The sequence below is a fragment of the Suillus fuscotomentosus genome, assembly GCF_016647785.1.
Source record: "Suillus fuscotomentosus strain FC203 chromosome Unknown F5891scaffold_10, whole genome shotgun sequence".
NCBI classification, from domain to species: domain Eukaryota; kingdom Fungi; phylum Basidiomycota; class Agaricomycetes; order Boletales; family Suillaceae; genus Suillus; species Suillus fuscotomentosus.
This window is the reverse complement of record NW_024539522.1, coordinates 1078542-1100870: the sequence shown is the minus strand read 5'-3', so window position 1 is coordinate 1100870 and position 22329 is coordinate 1078542. Positions and strand designations below refer to the sequence as shown.

Genomic DNA, 22329 nt, shown 5'->3' with positions numbered 1-22329 from the left:
GGCCATCGCACTCTTCAACGCAGATCAACATGAGGAAGCAATGCTACTCATCCAAGACCTGGCTGCCGCTTGTCCGAATGTTGATCCTCTCCCGCGTCGTGTCGTAGAAGTGAGTATCATGCGGCCACACTCGGTCATCAATCCTGATCTTTTCAACTCGCACAATAGATATATCTACATGTTCAGCTCGGGATCAAAGCCTTGGATGATGCGCGTCATGACGAAGCTACTGATCACTTCACTGTCGCCGTCAACTCCACTGCTTTCTCATCGAAATATATCCATTTGATATACGAGGACTTGGTCATGGTTCGTCAAGATGATGCATACCCAACCCTCTTCATAACCTAGTCCTTTTTGCAGCTCTTCGGCTGGGATCTTGAGTCCTTGTTGCTTACGACACACCAGAATCGGTGCCAGGCTTTCCTTTCGGCAGGTAAACCTGATGAAGCCCTCGAAGCACACAAATACATGATGGATGCCATCGACGAGACTGTGAAGGCCAGTTGCCTCAATTGGTCCAATGGCAAGTTTTAGTGATGTCACCCGAGGCCATCATACTCACCTGCATTTGACTCAGAATTCAAGCAACAATGTAGTGTGCTATGTGCTGCCAACGGAGATTCCGCCCTCGCTACGAACGATTATGACAAGGCTATCCACCTATACTCGGCGATAATAAACTCGAACTCTGCATCTGATGTTGTCTTTGCAGATCGTAGCAAGGCAAAGTTGGGCAAAATGCTATGGACCGAAGCACTTCTCGATGCACAGAAGGTGCGATGGGAACTCTTGTCCCATAACTGATGCTCATTGTAGCGATACATAGGTCATCGAACTCGACTCTTTGTCTTATCTTGGATACAATCTGAAGCACGCAGCGCTTCATGGTGCGCGCTGCTATAATGAAGCGATTGAAACCTTCAAAACGATGTTCTCGATATTGGACAATGCACCCGATGTTCAGACACGAAGTAAGTCTCTGATAACGCATTTGTCAACATATTTAACTCCTTCTCCAGAGCTGTGCCAGCAGCATCTCAGACCTTCTGAAGTAGAACGCGCCATTCGACGGGTCATTGATGCCCAACTCGACGATGCTCCGCTGCGTGTACTCAACACCACCACAGGTCTCTTATGCGATCGAGAGACGCAGATAGACACCTTCAAAATGAGCTCGCAGTATAAGGAGCTTGTGTCATCAACAATCACGCATGCAGACTTGCACATCGAGCACATCGAAGAAGTGGTGAAGAGATACCTGCAATATGCCATGCTATCACACAGGTGGGAAGGGAGGGAGCCGCTGCCGCAGGATATCCAGGGCAAGTGCGTGTACGACTCAGAGTTGGATTCGATTGGCGGCATTACGAAGCTGCGGTCGTTCTGCAGAACTGCTCGTGACGCGGGGTATAACTGGGCATGGAGCGATACATGCTGCATCGACAAGAGCAACAACGTCGAAGTCCAAGAATCGGTCAACTCCATGTTCGTATGGTATCATCATTCCGCGCTCACGATCGTCTACCTGTCTGATGTTCCGCCTTCGTCAAAGTCTGGCGGACTGACAAAGAGCGCTTGGAACACGCGCGGATGGACGTTTCAGGAATTTATCGCTCCCAAAGCCATTCTCTTTTATCAGAACGATTGGACTCTTTATCGTAATGATCGTACTCCAAACCACAAGGATTCCGTCGAAATCATGCAGGAGATAAAGGACGCAACAGGAATAGACCGACCGGCCGTTGCAGCCTTGCGTCCTAGTATGAATAGTGCCCGAGAAAAACTCCATTGGGCGTCGACCCGCATCACCACACGCCAGGAAGACATCGCATACTCTTTATTTGGCATCTTTGGCGTCCGTCTGCCTGTAGATTATGGCGAGAAGCAGGATAAGGCTCTCGGGCGGCTCCTACAGGAGATTGTGGCTCGGTCGGGGGATATCACTAGCCTCGATTGGGTCGGAAGATCATCAGAGTTCAACAGCTGTCTACCAGCCTCCATCACTTCATACGAAGCTCCACCATGCGAGCTACTACCCCTACCCGAAGATGAAATTCAGTCATCGGTTTCTTCGCTACGAATAATGGGGATTGCTGATTGCGCTTCAGACCTCTATACTCGGCTTCATAACACGAGCGCCCCTCGCTTCGCAGCACAAAGACTGCATCTGCCTTGTATTGCATTCAATATCACGGAAGTCAGACGCCGGGTGGGCAATCCAACCCCGGAAACTCATTTCGCGTATGGAGTAAAGGCAGACGGACTTCACGACTTGCTTATCACCACCGGAGAGACTCTGGTTCAATTCTGGCCGGCAAGGTCCACTGAACAAAAATTTCTCCTCGCCCGTCCCTGGGATCGGTCTCTTCTGGAGCTACCTGACTTTGCAGAATCTCCAGAACCGTCTGACCATAGAGATGATACGGAGAGCGAGGAAGATTATGAGACGCCGCCTTCTTCTCCGTCAGACGACTGGTCTGGTGGTTCTCCTGTAAAACAGGGGATGTCTGACCTAAAATCACGAGCATTGCGGTTGCTTGTTCGCCTTGGGCAGCCTTTCAGCGCATTTTTGCTAGCGCAACAGCGTAGTGGAGAATACAAGAGGATCGCGACGGATTATGATATCATTGCACAAGTCCACGACGTAGTTTCTGTTGCAGACTCGATAGACATCAGGACCATAGAGATATTGTAGTCGTATGTTTTTATTTCAAAGTTTTTGGACTACTTAAAGGGTGCTACCATATGTACAGCTACCGCATATGTATCACACACGCATGTTAGATGTGGTTTTCGCACATACTAAGTAGCAGCCTGGGTACGAATTATGCTCCAAGTCCCGTCGCTTCCTTATCATTTCTGGCAACCCTTCGTCCGTCCTCGTCATCTTGACCTAGCAGTGTTACTCGTCGAACTAATCAACTATGCGCCTCTCAGACATGCTTTTGAGAGGCTGAATTTAGAGGACGTATTGGTCGTGTTGCTGGATGCGGTAGTGGGTGCGGCAGCAGTGAGTCCTAGTAATATACTGTACATATTGTACGAGACAACGTCATTCAGACTGTATAGATTCTAGACCACCCACTTTGCAATGACTCGTCACTCTTGACAGGCACCTGTTAGGTAACACGTACGCATTTCCCCTTTGTCAGACTGCTGAGAGCCCACTCGTCAAACTCGGGAGGAGCATCTACGACAGTCGCATTTGCATTCTTGACGAATGCCTCGCTGATGATGTTCATGGCGAATCCTTGGTTGTTCTTCAAGTTGGTAGCCGTGTCTTTCAGGCAGCCCATAGCGATGTTGTTGACTGTGAAGGATATGACAGGCAGGTAGTAAGGTTGATGCCATCTGGCGGTGAAGACCAAGTGCCAGGCAAGACTGCAGAGGTACATGTGCAGAGGTACATGAATTGTTGAGAATAATGCACACTATGGACAGTGCTGCAGGTATGCTTGGTAAGAAGGATGCGTTGGTGTGCGGTAGTGCACAGCTACCCACACATCATTGGCTACAATGTTCTTGTATTTTCTATTAATGATGCGCATAGTGGTCGCTCTTGGACTCAAATTCACCGCAGGCGAAAGCAATAAAAATTTAATATTGGTGCATAGGACTGGGAATGTTCCCTTCCTGACGGGGATCAACAATCAAGACGCACCATAGACATGCACATACTTTATACTGGCCTACAGCGAGCCGTAAGGTAAGCGGTCATGAGACATAAGACTTGAGCTCGAAAGTTTGTTGAAGGGGCGTGATACTCGCTTGATGTCTCGGTAGCGCTTCAAACCGCGAAAACAAATGTCGGACGCATGTAGCCAGTGCAGTCGGTTACGACCGGTTGGGAGCATCCTTGCCGGAACGGTGATGGCGAACTGCCTCGTGCCTTGGGCGTCTATGGAGACGAAGAAGGTTGGTGCGTGTGAAGTAACATAACAATACACGCACTTCTGCAGCTTAGAGAAAGACAATCCCTCGGCCGTGCTCATAAACGACGAATGATTACGGGCTCGGACGACAAGACACTTCGTCTTTGGGACTTGGAGACAGGTGTCGTATTGAAGAAGATGGAAGGGCATAGCAGTTGGGTGCAGGCATTGGCGGTGTCACGAAATGGTCAAATAATAGCAAGCGGTGATTATGATGGAGAATTCATCGCCTGGCACGGTGAAACTGGCGAATCCATCACCCAACCCATCAAAGCTCACTCCTCTCGGACCAGCTCGCTGGATTTTTCTCCGGATGGTTCGGTGCTGGTCACTGGTGCATATGACGGCACGGTGGGGTTTTGGTGTACCAAAACGTGGCAGATGCAAGGAGATCCAATCGAGTCTGGTTATGTCTTGTGCGTTCGATATTCGCCTTCTGGTGAACTTCTTGCCATCGCAACAAGACACAATTAGTTGCTGCGGAAAGCTCACTGACATTTCATTTCGAATAGCTCGATACCAGTGAGGCGGGCCATCCTTTCCCATCGCTTCCTTCAAAGCCTTATAATTTGCCTCCGGCGGCGGGCGGGTTGATAACCGTTCTCCAACAGTAATGGGATCGTCACAGGCGAGGTCTATGCACCAGAAATATTTGTCCTTGAGAGTTTTTGTTCGACGAACTCTGGAGTAGGAGAGCACGCCGCCGCTGCCATAACATTCCTCGAAACAGTGCTGAGGATATCATGCCAGTCATTTGATTGCAATCAGTTAGCTATGCGCTCTCAGTTCATAGTCTTTTGAAACATGACCACGGTAGTTCTCACCATCATAAACAGTTTGACCGTACAATGAGGGCGTGCACCCATATTGCAGGCCAGTACGATAGCTATTGGAATGTCGGACAGATAAGTTTCATGACCGTCAGCCAGCTAAGTCAAACCAATAAACAACATGGATTACTACTGCGATGGTGAATATCAGATCAGGACCCACGGAACATCTTCGACGTGTAGACGCAGGCTATGTATTCAGACATTAGGAGTACGTCACGAAAGAAAAATTCACTCACCTGCCTCCGCGACCCCTGATAGAACAAATAGCCACACATGGTCATCTTCCTGGAGCATCCATTCTGTTGAGAATGACGTGCAGCAAAGAGGGACAGTCATTCTGGGTGAGAGCTATTCTGCATTGTTGCTGAGCCCAGTGTAGCCCACAACCGTAGGCGAGGGGTAGAAAGTAGAAAGACAACGAAAGGCATCAAGAAGGTGTGAAGGTGCTGCTAGTAAGGATAGCGATCATCAGTACAAGTAATTGATCGTATCTTTGGACCTTGGAGAGTACGGGTATCAAGAGTAAAGATGCACCATATACACGATCTGTAGTCTCTTTAGTAAGGTAAGGAATCGTGAGACCTTGGACTTGAGATTGTTTGTACCGTGAAAGATCGATTGAAAATTATGGAACTCGCTTGATGTTTCGATATGGACCGAGGATCGATTGGGTCCATGAATTCCATGATCGATGACAGAACATTCTGAACGCTGCAGTGACATGTCAAATAGATGAGTGAGAAGAAAAGCGCTGCTAGCAAGACTGACGTTATGTTTTGAATGAAACGCGTCTTAAAAGACAGAAACTGCTCTATTTTGAGCGGACTTGGAGAGAAAAAAAATTTGATTGCACAGACTTGGGAATGGCAAGATGAAGAGATGATATTGCAGTGAGCTACGTGCCCTCGAACAAGTTATGTGAAGTGTTGGAGAAACTGCTCGACATGAGAAACAATGATATATTCATGCGGCAATTTATGTAGGATAGGCCACATTTGAGGGCCGGGAACGCTATCGCCATTGGATGAGAGCGCATATCTTCTGGAAGCTGTGGGAACATGCATGTGCACAGCGCCGTCGAGGAAGGCGGTTGAGAGTGCTAGGGATCATTCTTGCTGGAACAGTGATGGCGAATTGCTTTGCGCAATGCCCTGGGCGTCTGTGGAAACGAGAAAGGTTGGCGCGTTGAAGTAAACAAAAATACACAATAAACGAACCTCTACAACTCAGAGAAAGACGCCCACAATCCCTCGACCGTACTCAACACCATCAACCCCTAGTAAAATGTCGCGGCTCATTCCAAGCACTACACCCCTTCGAACTTTTGAAGATCACGAGAAGAGCATAAGGGCAGTTGCAGTGTTCCCTGATGAACAACGAATGATTACAAGCTCGATCGACAAGACACTTCGTCTTTGGGACTTGAAAACAGGTGTTGTTTTGAAGAAGATGGAAGGGCATAGCAGTGAGGTGCGGACATTGGCGATATCACGAGATGGTAGAATGATAGCAAGCGGTGATCACAATGGAGAGGTCATCGCCTGGCATGGAGAAACCGGCAAATCCATCACCCACTGGCAACCCATCGAAGCCCACGCCAATTGGATCTATTCTTTGGATTTTTCTCCAGATGGAACGGTGCTAGCCACTGCCACAGGTAATGTGGTGGGATTGGATGACACCACGGTGAAGTTTTGGTGTACCAAAACGTGGCAGATGCAAGGAGAACCAATCGAGTGTGGTAGTGGAGTCTGCTGCGTTCGATATTCGCCTTCTGGTGAACTTCTTGCCATCGCAACAGCGGAGAATATCCAAATTTATAATCCAGGCACAAGGGAAGAGGTCGCAGATTTGATAGGTCACCTTAACAGATCACGGGACACAGCACTTGCATGGACGCCCGATGGCACACGCCTTCTTTCAACAGCCGATGATGATGATGCTGATGAATACGAAGATATCAGAAAACCTATAATCATAGAATGGGATTCATCAACTTGGCAGGAGGTCGGCCATCCCTGGATTGGCCACACTATTAACACTCCTATCAACGCCATTCTACTGACAACCATATCCGTCTCTGGCAGCTCTCACATCAACGAACCATCGCCATCTTCCAGCATTCATCCCAACCGACATGTGTCACGTTCTCTGTGGACGGTAAGCACATCCTCAGTGGAGATAATGACAATAAGATCTCAGAGTGGGCAATACCAAAGGACGCTCATTCAAAGGCGAGTTTCCATTTCTCACTCTCATAACGCAATTCGAGCATCCTTCGTGCAGATCCTCGATATTACAACAGCCCGCGACGCATGTGTAACCGGAGACCTGTCTACCGCTGAAGAGCTACTCACACAAGACATCGACACCGATGCCAATGACTTTATCTTATATGCTCATCGCGCATTCGTTATGGCCCGGAAACACGCCTGGGATCATGCCTTTGAGGATGCAATCAAGGTGAGATGAACTGACCCATCATGGCCTTGTTACAAAAAACTAACTTTCATTTATGATATAGTCTATCGACATCCGGCCCTCGTTGCCAGGTTATATCTCCAAAGGCATCGCCCTCTGTGGAAAAGGCCACATCCTGGAAGCAAGGATAGCATTCGATGGCGCATCCATGTTCACGAACCAAGATTCAGCCACCAACCAATTTCTTATCTTGACCAAGGCAAGTCAAATTCATCTCGCATGCTCTCTGCTTCATTCTGTATTTCAGGCCATCGCGCTCTTCAATGCAGATCAACATAAAGAAGCAATGCTGCTTATCAAAGAGCTGGCTACCGCTTGTCCCAATGTCGATCCTCTCGCGCGTCATGTCGTGGAGGTGAATATCACGCAGCTATGCTTGGTCATCGATACTGATCCTTGCTGTTCGCACATTAGACATATCTACGTGTTCAGCTCGGAATCAAAGCTTTGAATGGTGCGCGTCACGACGAGGCCGCTGATCACTTAACTGCCACTATCAAGTCGGGCGCTTTCTCATCGAAAGAAAATCATCGTCATCAAACATATGAGGACTTGACCGTGGTGCGTCAATATGATGCATACATAATACTTCTCGTAACTTAGTGCTTTGTCCAGCTCTTCGGCTGGGACCTCGAGTCATTGTTGCTCACTGCACACCAGAAACGGTGCCAGGCTTTCCTTTTGGGAAGTAAACCCGATGAAGCTCTTGAAGCACACGAATGCATGATGGAGGCCATTGATGAATCTGCGAAGGCCAGCTGCCTCGATTGGTCCAATGGCAAGTTTTTAGTGATATCACCCGAGGCTATCATACTTACCCGCATTTCACTCAGACTTCAAAGAGCAATGTAATGCACTCGCTGCGCATGATGACCGTATTTTTAGCGTATGTACCTCCTTCCTTGCCTCCGAGTCTTTGCTACTGACTGTCATGCAGATGGAGATCTCGGGGCAAGATCAGGATGGCTACGATGCAGAACCTAATTTCTTTCACGGAATGCATCAAGTGCGTGCCAGAGTATATTCTCCTTTTCTCTCTCACATCGTTCATTATAGCTTTCCCAAATTTCCCAGCCACGACCTCAACAGCGCCCTGGGCGCCTCAAAAGATTCAGGCTTGCTATGACGAGTAGGCCTCAATCAGATCCTACACCTGCACCTGCACCACCCACGACCTCACCACCAGTCGCTGTCACCACCACCTTCAAAACCCGCCTACGACACTCGTTCACCCGGCATGCATTGTCGCCTATTGTCGATGTTCCATTCGCGAAGGCCAAAGAGGTGCGTCGGGTCGATTTTTATCGCTATATCTTAGGTGTCTGATGCATAGACCTACAGCGTAATGTTGCTGCGGGTGCTCCTGGCAAGGACCCAGACATCGTACCTGACGAATATCTCGACGCCGTTGAACCAGACCCTGATATGCAACAGCAACAGCAACCACTCCAGCAAGCAGTAGCAGTACATACGGACCCTGGCGAACATGGAGCCAAGAAGTCTTATATCTGCTGCTAGCGCATCTTGTCGACGTCTTTCGGATATCTTGGTTCTACTATCACCTATGTTGTAACACGTACATGGACAGCACTTATTTTATCGATAGGTAACGACGATCCTTTAGATTGTTTCGCCTTATCATCTATGGTTGATTGTCATCATCAAACTCGTGTCCTCCATGTGTACAACTTGGTTTGCACATAGCAAATGAACCATGATACCTTTGGACGTCACCCGAGGACGATGCTCTGAAACCTCGCAGAATTCTTGAAGTTGCCTGGATTGTCCTGCACGGAAAAAGAATTGGAGAACCACCTCCACGACGAGGCCATTCAAGGGACACTTCCGAAGACTTACACCTCCTATAGTGGTCACTCCCAGCTGACGCGAGATAACACATTGATGCATAAGATTGAGGGCGACAGCTCTGCTGAGGTCATTAATGTCACTGCGATGATGGAAGTGGGCGCTCAGTTATACAGCGCGACATATCTTCATATAGAATGATGGCCTTGTCAACTTCACGTGCTTCGGTCTAGCGATGGTAGCGGGTTTAGGTTGAAAGGGACAACTGATATTTGCAAGCGACCACCCTCAGGACCAAGTCTTATGTCCAAGAAGGCAGAGCTCAAGTACACTTCGTCGAAATTGGATGCCGTCATCAGATGCATCCGTTGGAAGTTTGTCGTATTCGCTGATCACGTTATCAGCGTTGTTCAAACCGATACTAAAAAGGTATTTGCCTTCCGAACGGAGGGGAAGTAGCATAAAGTTCAGAGACGCTGACAGCGGCGCACTCCTTTGTGCGGCTCGGAGCGATTAAACGATAGAGAATTCGTGATCGAGGTGGCCCTGCGGATGCAATGCAAGTGGTGGTGTCGTGGAATTAACAGATTGCAGCCATGTCTTGAAGATCCTTGTGGGTGTTACCTTTCAGGCGGACGCATGCGAGGGTATTGAGCGCAGCTGAACCGGCTGTAAACGTCTCACAGCATCATTCAAATGAGAGGCACTCACTAACTATGTACTCGGCAAAGCGTACCTGGCCCGAATCTGTGCACTGACTGACGTCGTGGTCGATGACTGACCATAGCGAGGGTTCTGTCAGCATAAGCCGAAGCAGGGAGTAGCACCACTTAAAGCGTGCGCCCTCTTTATTTCGGTAAGCATGCACAACAGCAGCCTTTAGTGCAAGGTAAGGTTGGACACCAGGAACGCGAGGGAAGGATAGATCTATGACTAGTAGTAGATATACATTAAGGAGACATGATGATTCAGGCTTACCGACAATTTCTCCATTGCCTAACATTCGACGGAGCTGAAACGGTACACCATAACTTGAGTGATACATCGAGCGATCTATGAAGCATGAATATGATGCCGATTTTGGAACAACTCATCGTGAACTCCCCTGACGGCTTTTCTGCAGTCCTGAATCCTGATCATACTGAGTCGTGCTATCAGAGTTCAAGTGAACGTTCAAACGTTTGAGGTTTCGGGCTAATAGTTGTCCTCCACCTCCCTGGCAATTGAAAGGGACCTCATTCACAGCCCTCATAGCGGCAAGCACATCAAAAGTGTATCATAGAACCGCACATCGAGTCCCCAAACCGTCCGTTCCCTCCGTTGCTAAATAGATTTGTCAACACAATAATATGAGACGAGCATGACAGCAAACCTCCTGATGGTCGATGATAGGGAGCTAATACAGAATTTGTGGCATCCTGGCTCTTCCTTAGCCCAATATGTAGATATGCGGGCAACGAAAGTGATCATATATCATTACATCTTGCGATTCGATGACTTCGATGGTATGTGGCGATATACGTGACAATGCGATGAGACTTGCGTATTTATCTCTAAGAAAAATGAACATTAGTTGCTTCTAGTGGCAAAGCAGAAAACTCACTGACATTTCATTTCAAATAGCCCGATACCAGTGAGCCGGGCCATCCTTCCCCATCGCCTCCTTCAAAGCCTTATAGTTTGCCTCTGGCGGCGCGCGGGTTGACATTCGTTCTCCAACAGTAATAGGATCGTCACAGGCGAGGGCAATGCACCAGAAATGTTTGCCCTTGGGTGTTTTTATTGCACGAAGTCTGGCGTAGGAGAGAACGCCCGCCGCTGCCATAACATTCAAGGGAACAGTAGTACGGATATTACGCGAGTCTTCTGGTGTCTGAGCGGGCGGATAGCCCAGATCAAGGGCTTTTTGGTGCAACCAGCCCTCAGTTATCAGATATCCGAAGTATTTTACCATGACTGTAATTGAAGAAGCGTTAGAATATAGAATAGTTCTGATGCAAGTACGCGCTCCAGTGACCTTGGGTCTATGACGATGTTTGTTTTCGACCCGACGTGTGGCAGCCCTTTTATATTAAGTATCATGTGACAAGGCACGTGCCTCCACATGGGAGACTGGCCCAGTCACTAAATTTGACTGGATTGAACTGATGCAATAAGACAACTTGGCCCTTGTTGTTGTCTGGACTTACATAATGAGAGGGTAGGAAGCGTCGCGTTCTGATTGTGGGTGAGAAGGTCTTAAATTAGCGCCAGTGAGACATGAAAGATATCATACACAGCGATGATGACTCGGATGCGACCTGCTAGTTATTTAGCGCATCCTTGGTCAAAACTTAGATCCTAGAACTGAGTTGGCGAGAGTCCCCTATATAGTTGCCGGACAGAAAATCGAATTGAAACAAGAGTCACGGGCTGATGTAGAGGGTGGGCAGCTTCCCGGGGCCGTAACTGCAAATGTATCCCAGTCCTCTTCCTCTCATCCAGTTGTCATCCTCATTGATCAACAGATCATCGGACATTATTCAAGGAGGACGGGCCCAATGATTGTTGCACTAGGATAATCTGGTGTCTGCGTCCAAAATGCTCCTTAATAAACAGTGGCCTCTCATGTTGGCAACTTGGATGCAGCGCAAAGCTTGTTCGTTGCCATCAGTGAATTGAGGAGTCCTTGATATTGTACCCATGGGATCTATAGAAGGATATATTTGTGCTATCGCTAGGTATGGGCATTTCTAGTGCGAGAAATTTGTAATGTTGCTATATGGCTATGCAAGTCTCCGAGTCTAGATGACATCTAGAATTTTGTGACCTCGTCATGACTTTTCAACACCATAGCCACTAAGGGATGATACTGTCAGTGTGTTCACCTTGTAGAGCGTTGTTGTTTCCCCTTATTTAAGTTTTCAATTAAAAGACTATTTAAGACTATCTCATGGAAAGCAGGTTTGGCAATGGTCATCATATCTGTATCTACAGGTAATTTGCAATAACATGTTATTGTTGGCCCATCACAGCTGAGAAGAGATGGCAGGGCACCCCAGTAAGCCTGGTTGAATGTTTTCATATTACCCAATTCAAGTTGTGAATTACAAGGCTATTTTTCACAGTTCACTAATGCTAAAGCTAGGGGTATGTCATCCGTAACACGAATCAAAGACCCTGGTTTCATAGTGTTGAACGACCAGCTATTGTCTAGTAGTTCAGAGAGGGTGACATATAGGATAAGTGGCAGCATCATCAAGTATTGGGAGGCGGGCAACCAACCTTCGAAACTCTTTTGGCCAAGTTTCATGCTTACTAACAAAAGCTTATTTTGTGCATCGTTGTGACGTAGGTGAGATGTGCGCTCTGTGAGAGGTAGCACCTGTTGTCTCCAGCTAAATAGAGCAGCGGTGGCCTTGCGTACCGTACAAACCATGTTATGCAAGGCAGGTGCCAAGGTAGCATGTCAGTCCATGCAGAACGATCCCACTATCGTATCATCTAAGTTCAAGTTTTGAGACATTTGTTTTTATCTCAGCTACTTACATGCGGCTGAGGACAAATGGCCAATGTGCCTGCTTTGCACAGTGTGACACTGAGCACGTTTAATCAGTTCAACATTCAACCCCAGTGAAGTTACATCATCGTGTTTTGAGGTCTTTCGAAAAAAAACAGCACTTTCAAGACGAGAAAAGATAGATCTTTGGATAGGTTAAAATGGTTAGATTGGCCTTGAAAATTGTACCGATTCAGATCTGATGCTATTGAATGTATTGTAGGTGGGTATCGCTGTGAATTGCTCGTATTAGGGAGCTATTAAGATAGTGGGGTCGCTTCTCGCCATCCCACCCCCTCGCGCCCCGTCCGACATCCCGACACCAATGCTATCTTGCACACATAGTACATTGGGGATCCCGCCGCTAGTCATCGTGCTCATTCCCACTGTCCCTGCCTTGGAGCGTCGAAGAAGAGCTGATCTGTAGTAGAAGAACCCAGTTAGTACAGTGGCCTGTAGAACTAGTAAGCACGATGACACTCACCTGCGCCGTGGCCTTTCGTTTGTATTCCTAGGGTACTGCATTAGCGCGGGAGGTTTTCGCTGACGTAGCACGTACCTCCTTGATACTGGTAGACAGGTTGTTCCAGTAGAGTGCAAATGCACTAGATGTGGCGGGAAGAGGAAGTCGGACTCCGAGTGCTTGTCCAAGTGTTGAGTCGAGTTACTGTAGCTGCCAATGAAGCGGTACCCGAGTCCGGTAAATATTTGCTGAGTGCCGGGCCAGAAGTGCGAACATGGTCTACAGAATATCTTGAAGTTACAAGATTAGCAATCGGAAAAGTAGACAAAGTGCTGAGACATACACATAATAGAAGACGAGTGCTGGGCTAGATAGATAGGACTCTAGTGAGTTCCCCAGTCGAATGTAAGAAACGAAGAACGAGCATGTCGAAAGTACCGTCCGTGGAGTTGCCTAATATGGTAACTCCGCTGCAGAACGATCGTTCGAGTCAAACAAAAAACGAAAGATATACTACGTACTGTATTGGCGGGTTGGATTTCCAACAACACACCTCCACAGGGCCACAAAAAGCGGGCCCCACACGTATGGCCTGGATTCTAGGTTAGCGGACAAATTCTGAAACAGAAATCAACATCGTCGCCGCTGGTCCAGGTAGTACCCCAATTTGTGATAGGACCAACACGAAAGGTCTCTGTGCCATTGCAACCGACTTCAAAATTATCTTCATCAAACATGAAGATTACAGAGACATCAACGATAACGCACTACCAGAAATTTGAAGGACATACCAAATCTGTCACCGACGTAATACAACTGCCCGAAAGACAGCGGATCATCACTTGTTCGATCGACAGCTCACTGCGAGTATGGAACTTGGAGAGCGGAGAGCAGATAGGGAATGACTGGTAGGACGTAGAGAGTCATTGGCATTGTCTCCAGATGGGAAGAACTTAGCGAGCGGGAGCGAAGATGGTGTGGTGAGGTTATGGGACATTGATACAGGCAAGGTCATCATGAAGTGGACTGGGCACGAAGATCTTGCGAAGCTTCCGTATGTATCGAAGCTGGTAATGGTGAGATACTGGATCAACAACTTGAAAAAGAGAGAAACGAAGTTACCACTGTGACTGTATTTGTAAAGTGTGACGGTCACGGTAATCTCCAAACACCATCGAGTTTCCCTTGTAAAAGACATCCTACGATACCATGATCAAGATCAATCTATCAGTACGAGTGACACGGTACAATATAAGTCCAGTGTATGCGGTGAGCTCCATTTTTTTGCTCGTCGATCGTTGCTGAATGTATATTAGCGGCATGCGCGACACATTCAACGCTCTGACTCACTGGGAATGTAAGAGCGAAGGTTGAGGTCCCCAGGTCAGCCAAAGGTGGAGATCGCGGGTGAAACAGAGTTGCCGTTAGGATGTTGGAAGGAACTGAAGGGCAAGTTAAAGGCGTGGTGCAAGGTGTGAGTGAGGGCATCAGGTGAGACGTGCGACGACTGACGAACCACCAACTTACTGATCCACATCAATTTATTCTAGATGTCCCATCTTCATTTTTCGAAAGTTGACCGTTCAATACTTAGACCTGTGTTCCGGGGGGTGGATTAGTGACGAGAAATGTGACGAGATTACTACTTGAAAATCAGAATATCAGCCCTCTGCACGGATTTAGTAAGCGAGGCGGTGAATAAGCTGCTATCGTTCGTGTCTGCAGCGCTATAGGCGCTAACAGCAACCATAGGTGTGTTGGAATTCCTACCACTGGTTGTCTTGATGTATCGAGCAGTACCCTCACCATCAACTACAAGTCGTGACAAACGTCAGGAAACAGGCACACCGGACTGAGCGCATCACGTACCGACTGACATGTGTGAATCCATGAGGGTACATTCAAATTCTATGAGAAATCAGACCATAGAACCACGACGCGGGCGCCAAGAGTACTTACTGATATCGCTCAGGCCTCTGACCCATTCGCAACCAAGAAGGATGAAAAGTGTCTCCAGTATTTTGGCGGTTATTGGATTGTCCTCGGCGAGTAGACATGTCACCACACGGTCGGTGGGATCAGCACCTTTCTTCAAGTCGATCAAGTGAACCGATGGACGAGGTGTGTCGAACTGACTCGAACTTTGCCCCGTCGACGAGGCGGGTCTCTCTAGCCAGTGGAAAAACAAATTCCTGAAAGAAAATCAAAATGAAATTTCCCTCAACGAAGGAAGGATGCAACTGACGCTGGCACTTGCATGATAATGAATCCCACATAGGTGATAGACAAGAGCGTTGCATATTGACTCCCCTATAGGTGCAGGTCTTCCTCAAAACCTGCCAACCGTGCGCTACTGTGGATAACATGAGATCATATAAAATGAGTGTGAAGATGCGTAACATACGTGATATTCGCTCTGTCGATCTAACCAATGGTAAGCACCAAGTAATAGAGAGCTCAGACTCACATTGTTCATGGTATACAAAGCACGATGGTGGACGTACGTTGATCGACCTTCCTCACTAATCCCTTCTCGAGATCATCGCGGGCATGGCTGGATAAGCCAGAGGAAGCATCAGTCATTGCCCAATTTCTCATCGGCGAGAGACATCGTTCAAAAACAAAAGAACAGCAAGAAGGGTTGATAAGCCTCTTCTTTGCGATGTGCAGATGAAAAACGAAGATCGATGACGGTGCGGAATCCACTAGAGCGGGAAGCTGATGTGAGTTGTCTGGCCCGGTCATCGATTAAATATTGACTGACACCCAATGAGGTACCTTGAGCAATTTGATGCTTGGGTCCGTATCTATTGTAAGCGTTGATCATGTGCGAGGCATGCAAGAGTCAGCCGACAACGTTATGATAGGATAGGGAAGAATGAAGTTGATGGTAGAACCTGGCGAAACGGTATTGGGTAGTGTAGATCAGTAATCTACGCCGGGCATCCCTGAGGCCTTAATGTGACACGCTCTCAGGTGTGGATATTCCCAAGCTGAGTAACAGTTCCGATGTCCTCGTGGAATAACTGAGGTATAGCCCCACGCGGATCGATCATTGGTCGATCCAGGATCAGAAACTTGAGGAATGAATACCGCCTCTGTAGACGTCACTTTGTCCCACTCTATACCTTCAAAGACGAGATGCCCTCTTAATTTCATCTGCGCCACCAGCCCCGAGACGAGCGGATGGGTCTATGCACATCAGCCGTTGCATGAAGTCACGAGCCTCATCGGAGAACTCCACCCAGTCCTTGTGCCACTCGATGTGTCCAGAAAGCATATTCTCGAAAACCTTCTCTGGCGTCTCCGCATGGGAATGCCATATAAAAATTCGTAAGTTATGACACCAAAACCCCAATGTGCTGTAGACAGCTTAGCAACGTGGAAACGCGCAAGGCTAAGGCACTAACCCAGTCCACTACAGCAGCATCATCTCCATGAAGGGCAAGAATGGTTTCTGGAGCAAGGTAATCTGGCGTACCAACAAACTTCTGCTCCCCCGGGGATGTGACCACCCGAGTAGTATGAACGCAAGTCGGTGGTCAGTTCCATAGCAAACGATTGCAGAGGACTTTCACCAGCCCTGCTTCGGCGTGAATGATGATTGTATATAGATTCGGGACCGGATTCGCTTGCGTCATCTGAGAAGGCGAAATTCCTTGTCGTGACACCGGATGTGTTCCCTGATTAGTATACAAACCTCCACCAATCATTTCGGTTGAGAGTAAGGGTGATAAAAGAAAGCCGGAGTCAATTGAAGGTGGTCGCGAACGTGAATCATATCTTGTGCGATGTCGCATACCCATGCCCATGGGTTCGCGCGTTTGACGACCAAGGAGACCAATCCTTCTCAAACCGAAATCAGCAAGCTTCAAGTGACCGTGCTGGTCGATGAGAAGGTTGTCAGGCTTCAAGTCACTGGAAAATGATAAGCATGTGGCTTCTGCACATTTTGTAGAACTTACCGGTGAACAATGCCATGCTGGTGGAGACACTCAAGCCCCAGTACAACTTCAGCAATGTATTGCTTCGTCCATTCTTCGGGCAGTGAGCCCAGAGACTTGATAAGAGCGGCACAATCGCCACCATTTAGATACTCCATAACCAGATACAAATTTTCCTTGCTCTGGAATGTGAAGTACAATTTGGCAACGAACGGCGACTCGGCCTGCGTCATAAGAATCATGCGCTCCGCCTTGACATTTGTAATTTGGTTCTTCGCAATCATATCGGCCTTTTTCAGAACCTTAATAGCGTAATAGTCTCCAATTGCCTTCTTCGCAAGGAAGACGAATACAAAGGCTCCTTTGCTGATAGGCTTGATGTCAAAGTCTTTGATAGAAGTCGGAGTCGATCGTGATAAAGGAGCTGCAGACGATTGGCGAGGAGATAGAGGGACATTTGATACTGAAGGACTAAATATGAGGTTTACTGTAGAATGACGGCGGTGCCCGCGTCGTGTAGCAGTGGGCGCATCTCGAGGAGATATGCTGGGTGACAGGGGCGGGGTGACCAAAAGCTGCGGTTCTAGAAGGTTGCTGGCCGATCGTCGTGTTCTAACGGTAGCATTCCCTGGTAGACTGTCGTTGAGGTCCATGTATGGAGGCTGATCGTCGGGAGATGGTGATGCCGTGATTAGGGCAGCCAAAGCAGGAGGCGAAGATATGGGTGATGGCGTGGACGACATTGTAGGCATCTTGTTGATGATTTGCCACGCCGGAGGAGTAAACTGAGGTACAGGAGCAGAAATGGAGGCGCGACTAGCATTTGGGGTAGCAATCAATATAAGAGACTCGGAAGCCATGGGAGTAGGCTGGGACGACAGTAGCTCTTCAGATTGATTGGTGGCATGATCGTCGTCAACCGGTGCCTCTACGTCTTCGGGAATAGGTAGAATCGATGGATCAATTCCATTGTGATATTCGCCCTCATCCTCACTGTTGCTACTTTCACCCGCTTCAACAATAGCTAGACTCCCGGTGACTTTCTCTTCCCATTCGTGCCCGATCTTCTCGGAGTACTTGACGGTATTCTGCATCCGAACGACATTGTCAACCTTCTGCGTCATGATACACTCCACGTCTTCAGCAAGCTGAGAGAGAGCAGCATCCTCAACAGGCGGCCGACACCATGTACGGATCTGAGACATCTTCCGCTCCGATCCTGGCGAAAGTAACCGCTGACGCCGGAGTGGCTCCTTCGACTCTTCATCCTTTAGAGAAGGCATGGAAATCTCAGAAGCAACCAGGAGAATCTCGTCAAGCGATTCCAACAACCTGCGCTGTGTCTTCCTCATGGTCAACCTCTGCATGTAATCCCGCCGGAACAATTGCAAGGGACAAGGGATGCTCGGCGAACTTGAGTGCGTGATAATGGGGACTCCTCTGTATTTGGGGGCGAAGTTAGGAAAGGGGTATCCATGGCAGCCATAATGTCTCGAATCGTGTTCTTGAGCTCGCCAATAGACTCGTTGCACTTAACAATCTCAGCTTCAGGCCGGTGCACTTCGACGCAGGTCTCGCTATGCTTCTCGGAGTACCACTGCGGAATTTGACACTCGCATGTCCAACACAATAAGGGCTCCGTGGAAATCAGGTGCACGAAGGGAAAGGGCGTCGTTGGTTCGAGTCCAGAGCGGTCGGCAAGCAGTTCTTTCGAAGGCTCCTCAACAATGGGTTCATCTCCAACACCACCGGATTCCAGGACAATGGAGGGCGAAGGATAATCCCATCTTAGGGGACCTACTGGCTTGGCAACCCACACCGTGTGAGACGGTTGTGCATCCTCACGAGCATGCCTTTGCCCTCCATTTGTTGGTAAAGAATGCCAGATATTGAAGCATCATGGTCACCCTCTAACTCGACTTGAAGCCTGAAGCGCGCCTCTACTGAATCATCCTATTGTAATTGATAAGTGGCATCCCGAAAAACGGGACAATCTGCAGGGGCTCAAAGATGTGAAAGTCTAGTTCCAGCAAGTTTCGATGGCTCCGTCCTAAGCATCATAATATGTCAGACAAGCCGAACATCGCCGGAAACAAGTTCCTTACCCGACAACAACTCTCCATGCACAATTGACCCAAATAAAGTGGTCGCCGTCCAAACTTAGCTCCAAATCGATGTTTCGGTTCTGTGCAGTCTCAGCTTGAGACGCAATCTTTCGGTCGCCAGGAAGCGTCAGATTAATTATGTTTAACGGCTTTCCGCGCCGGTTGTTCTGACGAAAGAGACAAGAATGAAAGATCTTTTGGAACATCATCTCTGGAACGCCTTCCCTGTGACGCCGTAAGACGTAGACCCTCCTGGCAACTGCGGACAATGGGTGTAGGCGCTGGAGGATGCTCATCGGATGGCCTCAAGACGAACATCAGGGGTTCATCTTGGTCGTCCTCATTATCATCGAAATTCCAGAATTGCTCTTCGGCCTCCCACCATTTGACTACACGGCTGAGACTGGCAACGGCAAGTAGAACTTGCATATACCAGTTCTGCCCATGCCGATCTGGATGCTCATCCCATGTCTTACCAATAGTCTGTACCCGTTGAACGAGTGACTCACAAACTTGAGGCTGGGCTGTGAGTGAGGCTGCTGATTTCATATCGGTGACATCTGTTGCTACGCCAATGAGGTCATAAAGCGCGGTCATGATGGGATCAATAGAATCATCCAGTAGTATGTGGGAAGAGCGGCGATTGATGAAAGAAGGTAGAGGAATGGCTTCGGAAAAGTTACTGTGTATTGCGGCCGGCGGAAGTGGGGATCTAGACCGGGAGGCCGAGCGAAGACTCTGCCCGTATTTAACTGGACAGATGGAAATGTGAACGCTGCGTGAAAGCCTACGGGAAGATATACTCTAAGCAGACCATGCCGAGGGAGGCGTCGCATTGGACTGCTTGCGAGGATTGACAACGTCTGCCAGCGTGGCAGACGCAACAATGGGGCTAGGGACATGAATACTGACGTAGAAGCAACTTGTTTTTCCCATGTCGAATTGCTATGCCCTCGCAAGGAGGGACTGTGGGAAGAGTTTGATGCTGCAAGGAAACCGAGTGATGAGACCCGATGAGTCAGAGAGGAACCTTGGTAATGTCGTCCTCTGGTAACACACGTTGTTGACTATGACTTCTATGACTTCTTTCTTGTTCAGGCTTATAGCCACTATCAGGATAAGTATCAGGCGAAGCAGGCCAAGGATCCGAAGAGTGGTATACGAAGGGCTCACAAAAAGGCTCTGCGTTACCGTACTCACGGTAGAAGTCCGTGTCCGGATCCAAATAGTCACGATTGGTGTCGCATTCTTGGTCATCATCGCGAAGTCTCTCCAAAGAAGACACTGATATTGTTTTCACACGATGTAGCTCCTTGTCACAATCTGAATTGCGGTCTTGAGACGATGGGTGATAGTCGCCGAACGAAAGGCATGGAGATGGTGTTTGAACCTAAACCATAGGTTTGACTGAGAAATAGGGTGTGGTAGCTGACTCCAGAGCGACTACGAAGGGACTGGTGGGTTGACGACGGTGAGTACTGGCAAAAATAGACATGTACTATGCGTGTCAAATAATGCCAGACTAAGGTACTAGAAATAGGATGCCGCCAGGAGGCTATAAGCGAAAGTCAGACTTAGAAGAGGCGAGTATTTGAACCGACTTACAAGAGAGGTGATGATGGTAATTAAAGGCCAAGTTAACATGAGGAAGACTTGCGGGAATTATGATTCCGAAAATGTGAAAACGAGAAAATAGGAGCGGAACCAAGCTCAGCCCAGCCTGTCTATAGCTAGAAACAGTTAAAGAAGGATTCTTTATCCCGATGACGCTGCTACCAAATGTTAGGACCATATCAATGACTTGTGAGCGAATAACTGGACTCTGTATAAACTTTGCGTACCTGCTGTGTGCCAAATCCCCCTGCCAACTATACAAACGCCTGAGATCAGGTGCGGGTTAGGCGATGTTTCATAAATCAGAGTGTGATAGTTGTAAGCGGCCGAATGGTCTCTTCAGCTTGTCACCATCTATAGAATGAGTCAAATGGTCGCCATGATAATCAGTAATCTTCATGACCAACCATTAGAGACGTGGAAACTTACCAAATTATAGGCCATGATGAGGGATCACGAGTGCATTGAAACTTGAGGGCGTACTGCAGGTATTTCCTGCGTAGTAATACAATTGTATCTTTTGCAATGAAGCACCCATAGATGCTCCAGTTCAAAGCTCTCTGCTTTACAATCTTCTTAATCAAATGGTGCCCCTGTGAACGCGCCACTGTGACAGTGGCAGATCTGGGTGATCAAGAGGTAACTGAAGAAAGTGCAAATCTGTATTCATCTGGCAAGAAAAATAAATTTGGTCAGTAATGAGATGGTAGATGAATTGTGAAATGTATACTGAAGATATTGCCCGCATAGTAATATTGTATCCTTTGCAACAAAGAACCTATAAATGCTCCAGTTGAAAGGTCCCTGCATGACAATCCTCTCGATTAAATGGTGCCTCTTTGAAACTGCCGCCACTGTGACGGTGACAGGTCTAGTAGATGATCAAGAGGTAACTGAAGAAATACAGATCTGTATTCATATAGGAAGATGGTCAATAATGAGATGGTCGATGAATTGTGAAAATCTTACAAGGTTGATCATCATCTCAGAGCGCAATAGAGCACAACGGAGAACTTGCAAATCCAGCCACCAATAATAAGAACAACCTTCACTTGCTAGTGGTAAAAGCCCGAGTAGATCATGGGACATGCCAGCAGACACTGAGCAAGACGCAGTGTACACCACCGTTGATCGTCTTGACGGTGCAGGAAGACAAATAATGACAAATAAACAATTCCATCATGATCATAGCGTTCAAGTTGGCCGCCCGGGACTCACCGCGATCCTCGTCGAGCACTCTTGGTTTCGAAACTGTGAACATTCATGACTCCTTCCCATGCCAGGCATTTTACAAGGGAGGTTCGACGCAGGTCACGAAATGTACGGTTGCCTAGTGCCAGTGACTGCGGCAGTGTCACTATTCTCGTACTCTGCAAGGTACCGACCTTTCTCACTCTTAACTTTGAAACTGTCGATCTTCATTTCTCAAGCATTTCACAAGATAATGGTCTTGAGGTCCGAAGCAGGTCACGGATTTTACAGTTGCCTGCCCGGGAGAACATATTTGATTCCAGGTCCTCGTCGTCCGACCCTGATGGAACTTGACTCGGAAGGTACCGCTCAAGTTTGACAGTTGGCTTTTGCTCTGAGTCTGACTTTACTTACTAGGC

General features: G+C 48.0%; 7 protein-coding genes across 7 annotated transcripts; 1 reads left to right on the top strand and 6 right to left on the bottom strand.

The window, feature by feature from the left end:
- Nucleotides 1-2925: 2925 nt before the first annotated feature.
- On the bottom strand, nucleotides 2926-3347 carry F5891DRAFT_1014915 (uncharacterized protein). The gene has a single exon (XM_041360847.1). The coding sequence runs from the start codon at nucleotides 3297-3299 to the stop codon at nucleotides 3123-3125; it is 177 nt and encodes a 58-aa protein (XP_041230027.1). The 5' UTR covers nucleotides 3300-3347; the 3' UTR covers nucleotides 2926-3122.
- Nucleotides 3348-8180: 4833 nt separating this feature from the next.
- Nucleotides 8181-8767, top strand: F5891DRAFT_977299 (uncharacterized protein; the record flags this gene model as incomplete). The annotated part of the gene is made up of 3 exons (XM_041376689.1): nucleotides 8181-8255; nucleotides 8306-8533; nucleotides 8591-8767. The coding sequence occupies 3 exons, from the start codon at nucleotides 8181-8183 to the stop codon at nucleotides 8765-8767; spliced, it is 480 nt and encodes a 159-aa protein (XP_041230026.1).
- A 604-nt stretch (nucleotides 8768-9371) lies between these two features.
- Nucleotides 9372-10388, bottom strand: F5891DRAFT_45276 (uncharacterized protein). Its single transcript, XM_041371884.1, has 5 exons — nucleotides 10157-10388; nucleotides 10034-10108; nucleotides 9767-9982; nucleotides 9493-9715; nucleotides 9372-9443 (listed from the first exon to the last, which is right to left on the bottom strand). Exons 1-4 carry the CDS (start codon nucleotides 10305-10307, stop codon nucleotides 9636-9638), a joined length of 522 nt encoding a protein of 173 aa, XP_041230025.1. The 5' UTR covers nucleotides 10308-10388; the 3' UTR covers nucleotides 9372-9443; nucleotides 9493-9635.
- Nucleotides 10389-10670: 282 nt separating this feature from the next.
- F5891DRAFT_1184663 (uncharacterized protein) lies at nucleotides 10671-11009 on the bottom strand (the record flags this gene model as incomplete). Its single annotated transcript, XM_041366471.1, has 1 exon — nucleotides 10671-11009. One exon carries the CDS (start codon nucleotides 11007-11009, stop codon nucleotides 10671-10673), a length of 339 nt encoding a protein of 112 aa, XP_041230024.1.
- A 1948-nt stretch (nucleotides 11010-12957) lies between these two features.
- On the bottom strand, nucleotides 12958-14053 carry F5891DRAFT_1184662 (uncharacterized protein; the record flags this gene model as incomplete). Its single annotated transcript, XM_041366470.1, has 10 exons — nucleotides 12958-13014; nucleotides 13078-13104; nucleotides 13153-13235; nucleotides 13285-13346; nucleotides 13400-13439; nucleotides 13495-13526; nucleotides 13578-13648; nucleotides 13692-13780; nucleotides 13848-13872; nucleotides 13919-14053. 10 exons carry the CDS (start codon nucleotides 14051-14053, stop codon nucleotides 12958-12960), a joined length of 621 nt encoding a protein of 206 aa, XP_041230023.1.
- Nucleotides 14054-14698: 645 nt separating this feature from the next.
- On the bottom strand, nucleotides 14699-15315 carry F5891DRAFT_1184661 (uncharacterized protein; the record flags this gene model as incomplete). The annotated part of the gene is made up of 4 exons (XM_041366469.1): nucleotides 14699-14868; nucleotides 14926-14964; nucleotides 15016-15248; nucleotides 15302-15315. 4 exons carry the CDS (start codon nucleotides 15313-15315, stop codon nucleotides 14699-14701), a joined length of 456 nt encoding a protein of 151 aa, XP_041230022.1.
- An 871-nt stretch (nucleotides 15316-16186) lies between these two features.
- Nucleotides 16187-20007, bottom strand: F5891DRAFT_1184660 (uncharacterized protein; the record flags this gene model as incomplete). Its single annotated transcript, XM_041366468.1, has 9 exons — nucleotides 16187-16418; nucleotides 16467-16474; nucleotides 16546-16697; nucleotides 16757-16974; nucleotides 17022-18361; nucleotides 18415-18804; nucleotides 18846-18953; nucleotides 19373-19857; nucleotides 19920-20007. 9 exons carry the CDS (start codon nucleotides 20005-20007, stop codon nucleotides 16187-16189), a joined length of 3021 nt encoding a protein of 1006 aa, XP_041230021.1.
- Nucleotides 20008-22329: the final 2322 nt, after the last annotated feature.

Bases quoted from the DNA above. Each gene is read 5' to 3' on its own strand.
- F5891DRAFT_1014915 (XM_041360847.1), bottom strand. From the start codon at position 3,299: ATGGGCTGCCTGAAAGACACGGCTACCAACTTGAAGAACAACCAAGGA.
- F5891DRAFT_45276 (XM_041371884.1), bottom strand. From the start codon at position 10,307: ATGAGGGCTGTGAATGAGGTCCCTTTCAATTGCCAGGGAGGTGGAGGA. The intron at 10,109-10,156 runs GTTCACGATGAG...CATGCTTCATAG, and splicing joins GCAGAAAAGCCGTCAGGGGA to ATCGCTCGATGTATCACTCA. The intron at 9,716-9,766 runs GTGAGTGCCTCT...CAGCCGGTTCAG, and splicing joins CTTTGCCGAGTACATAGTTA to CTGCGCTCAATACCCTCGCA.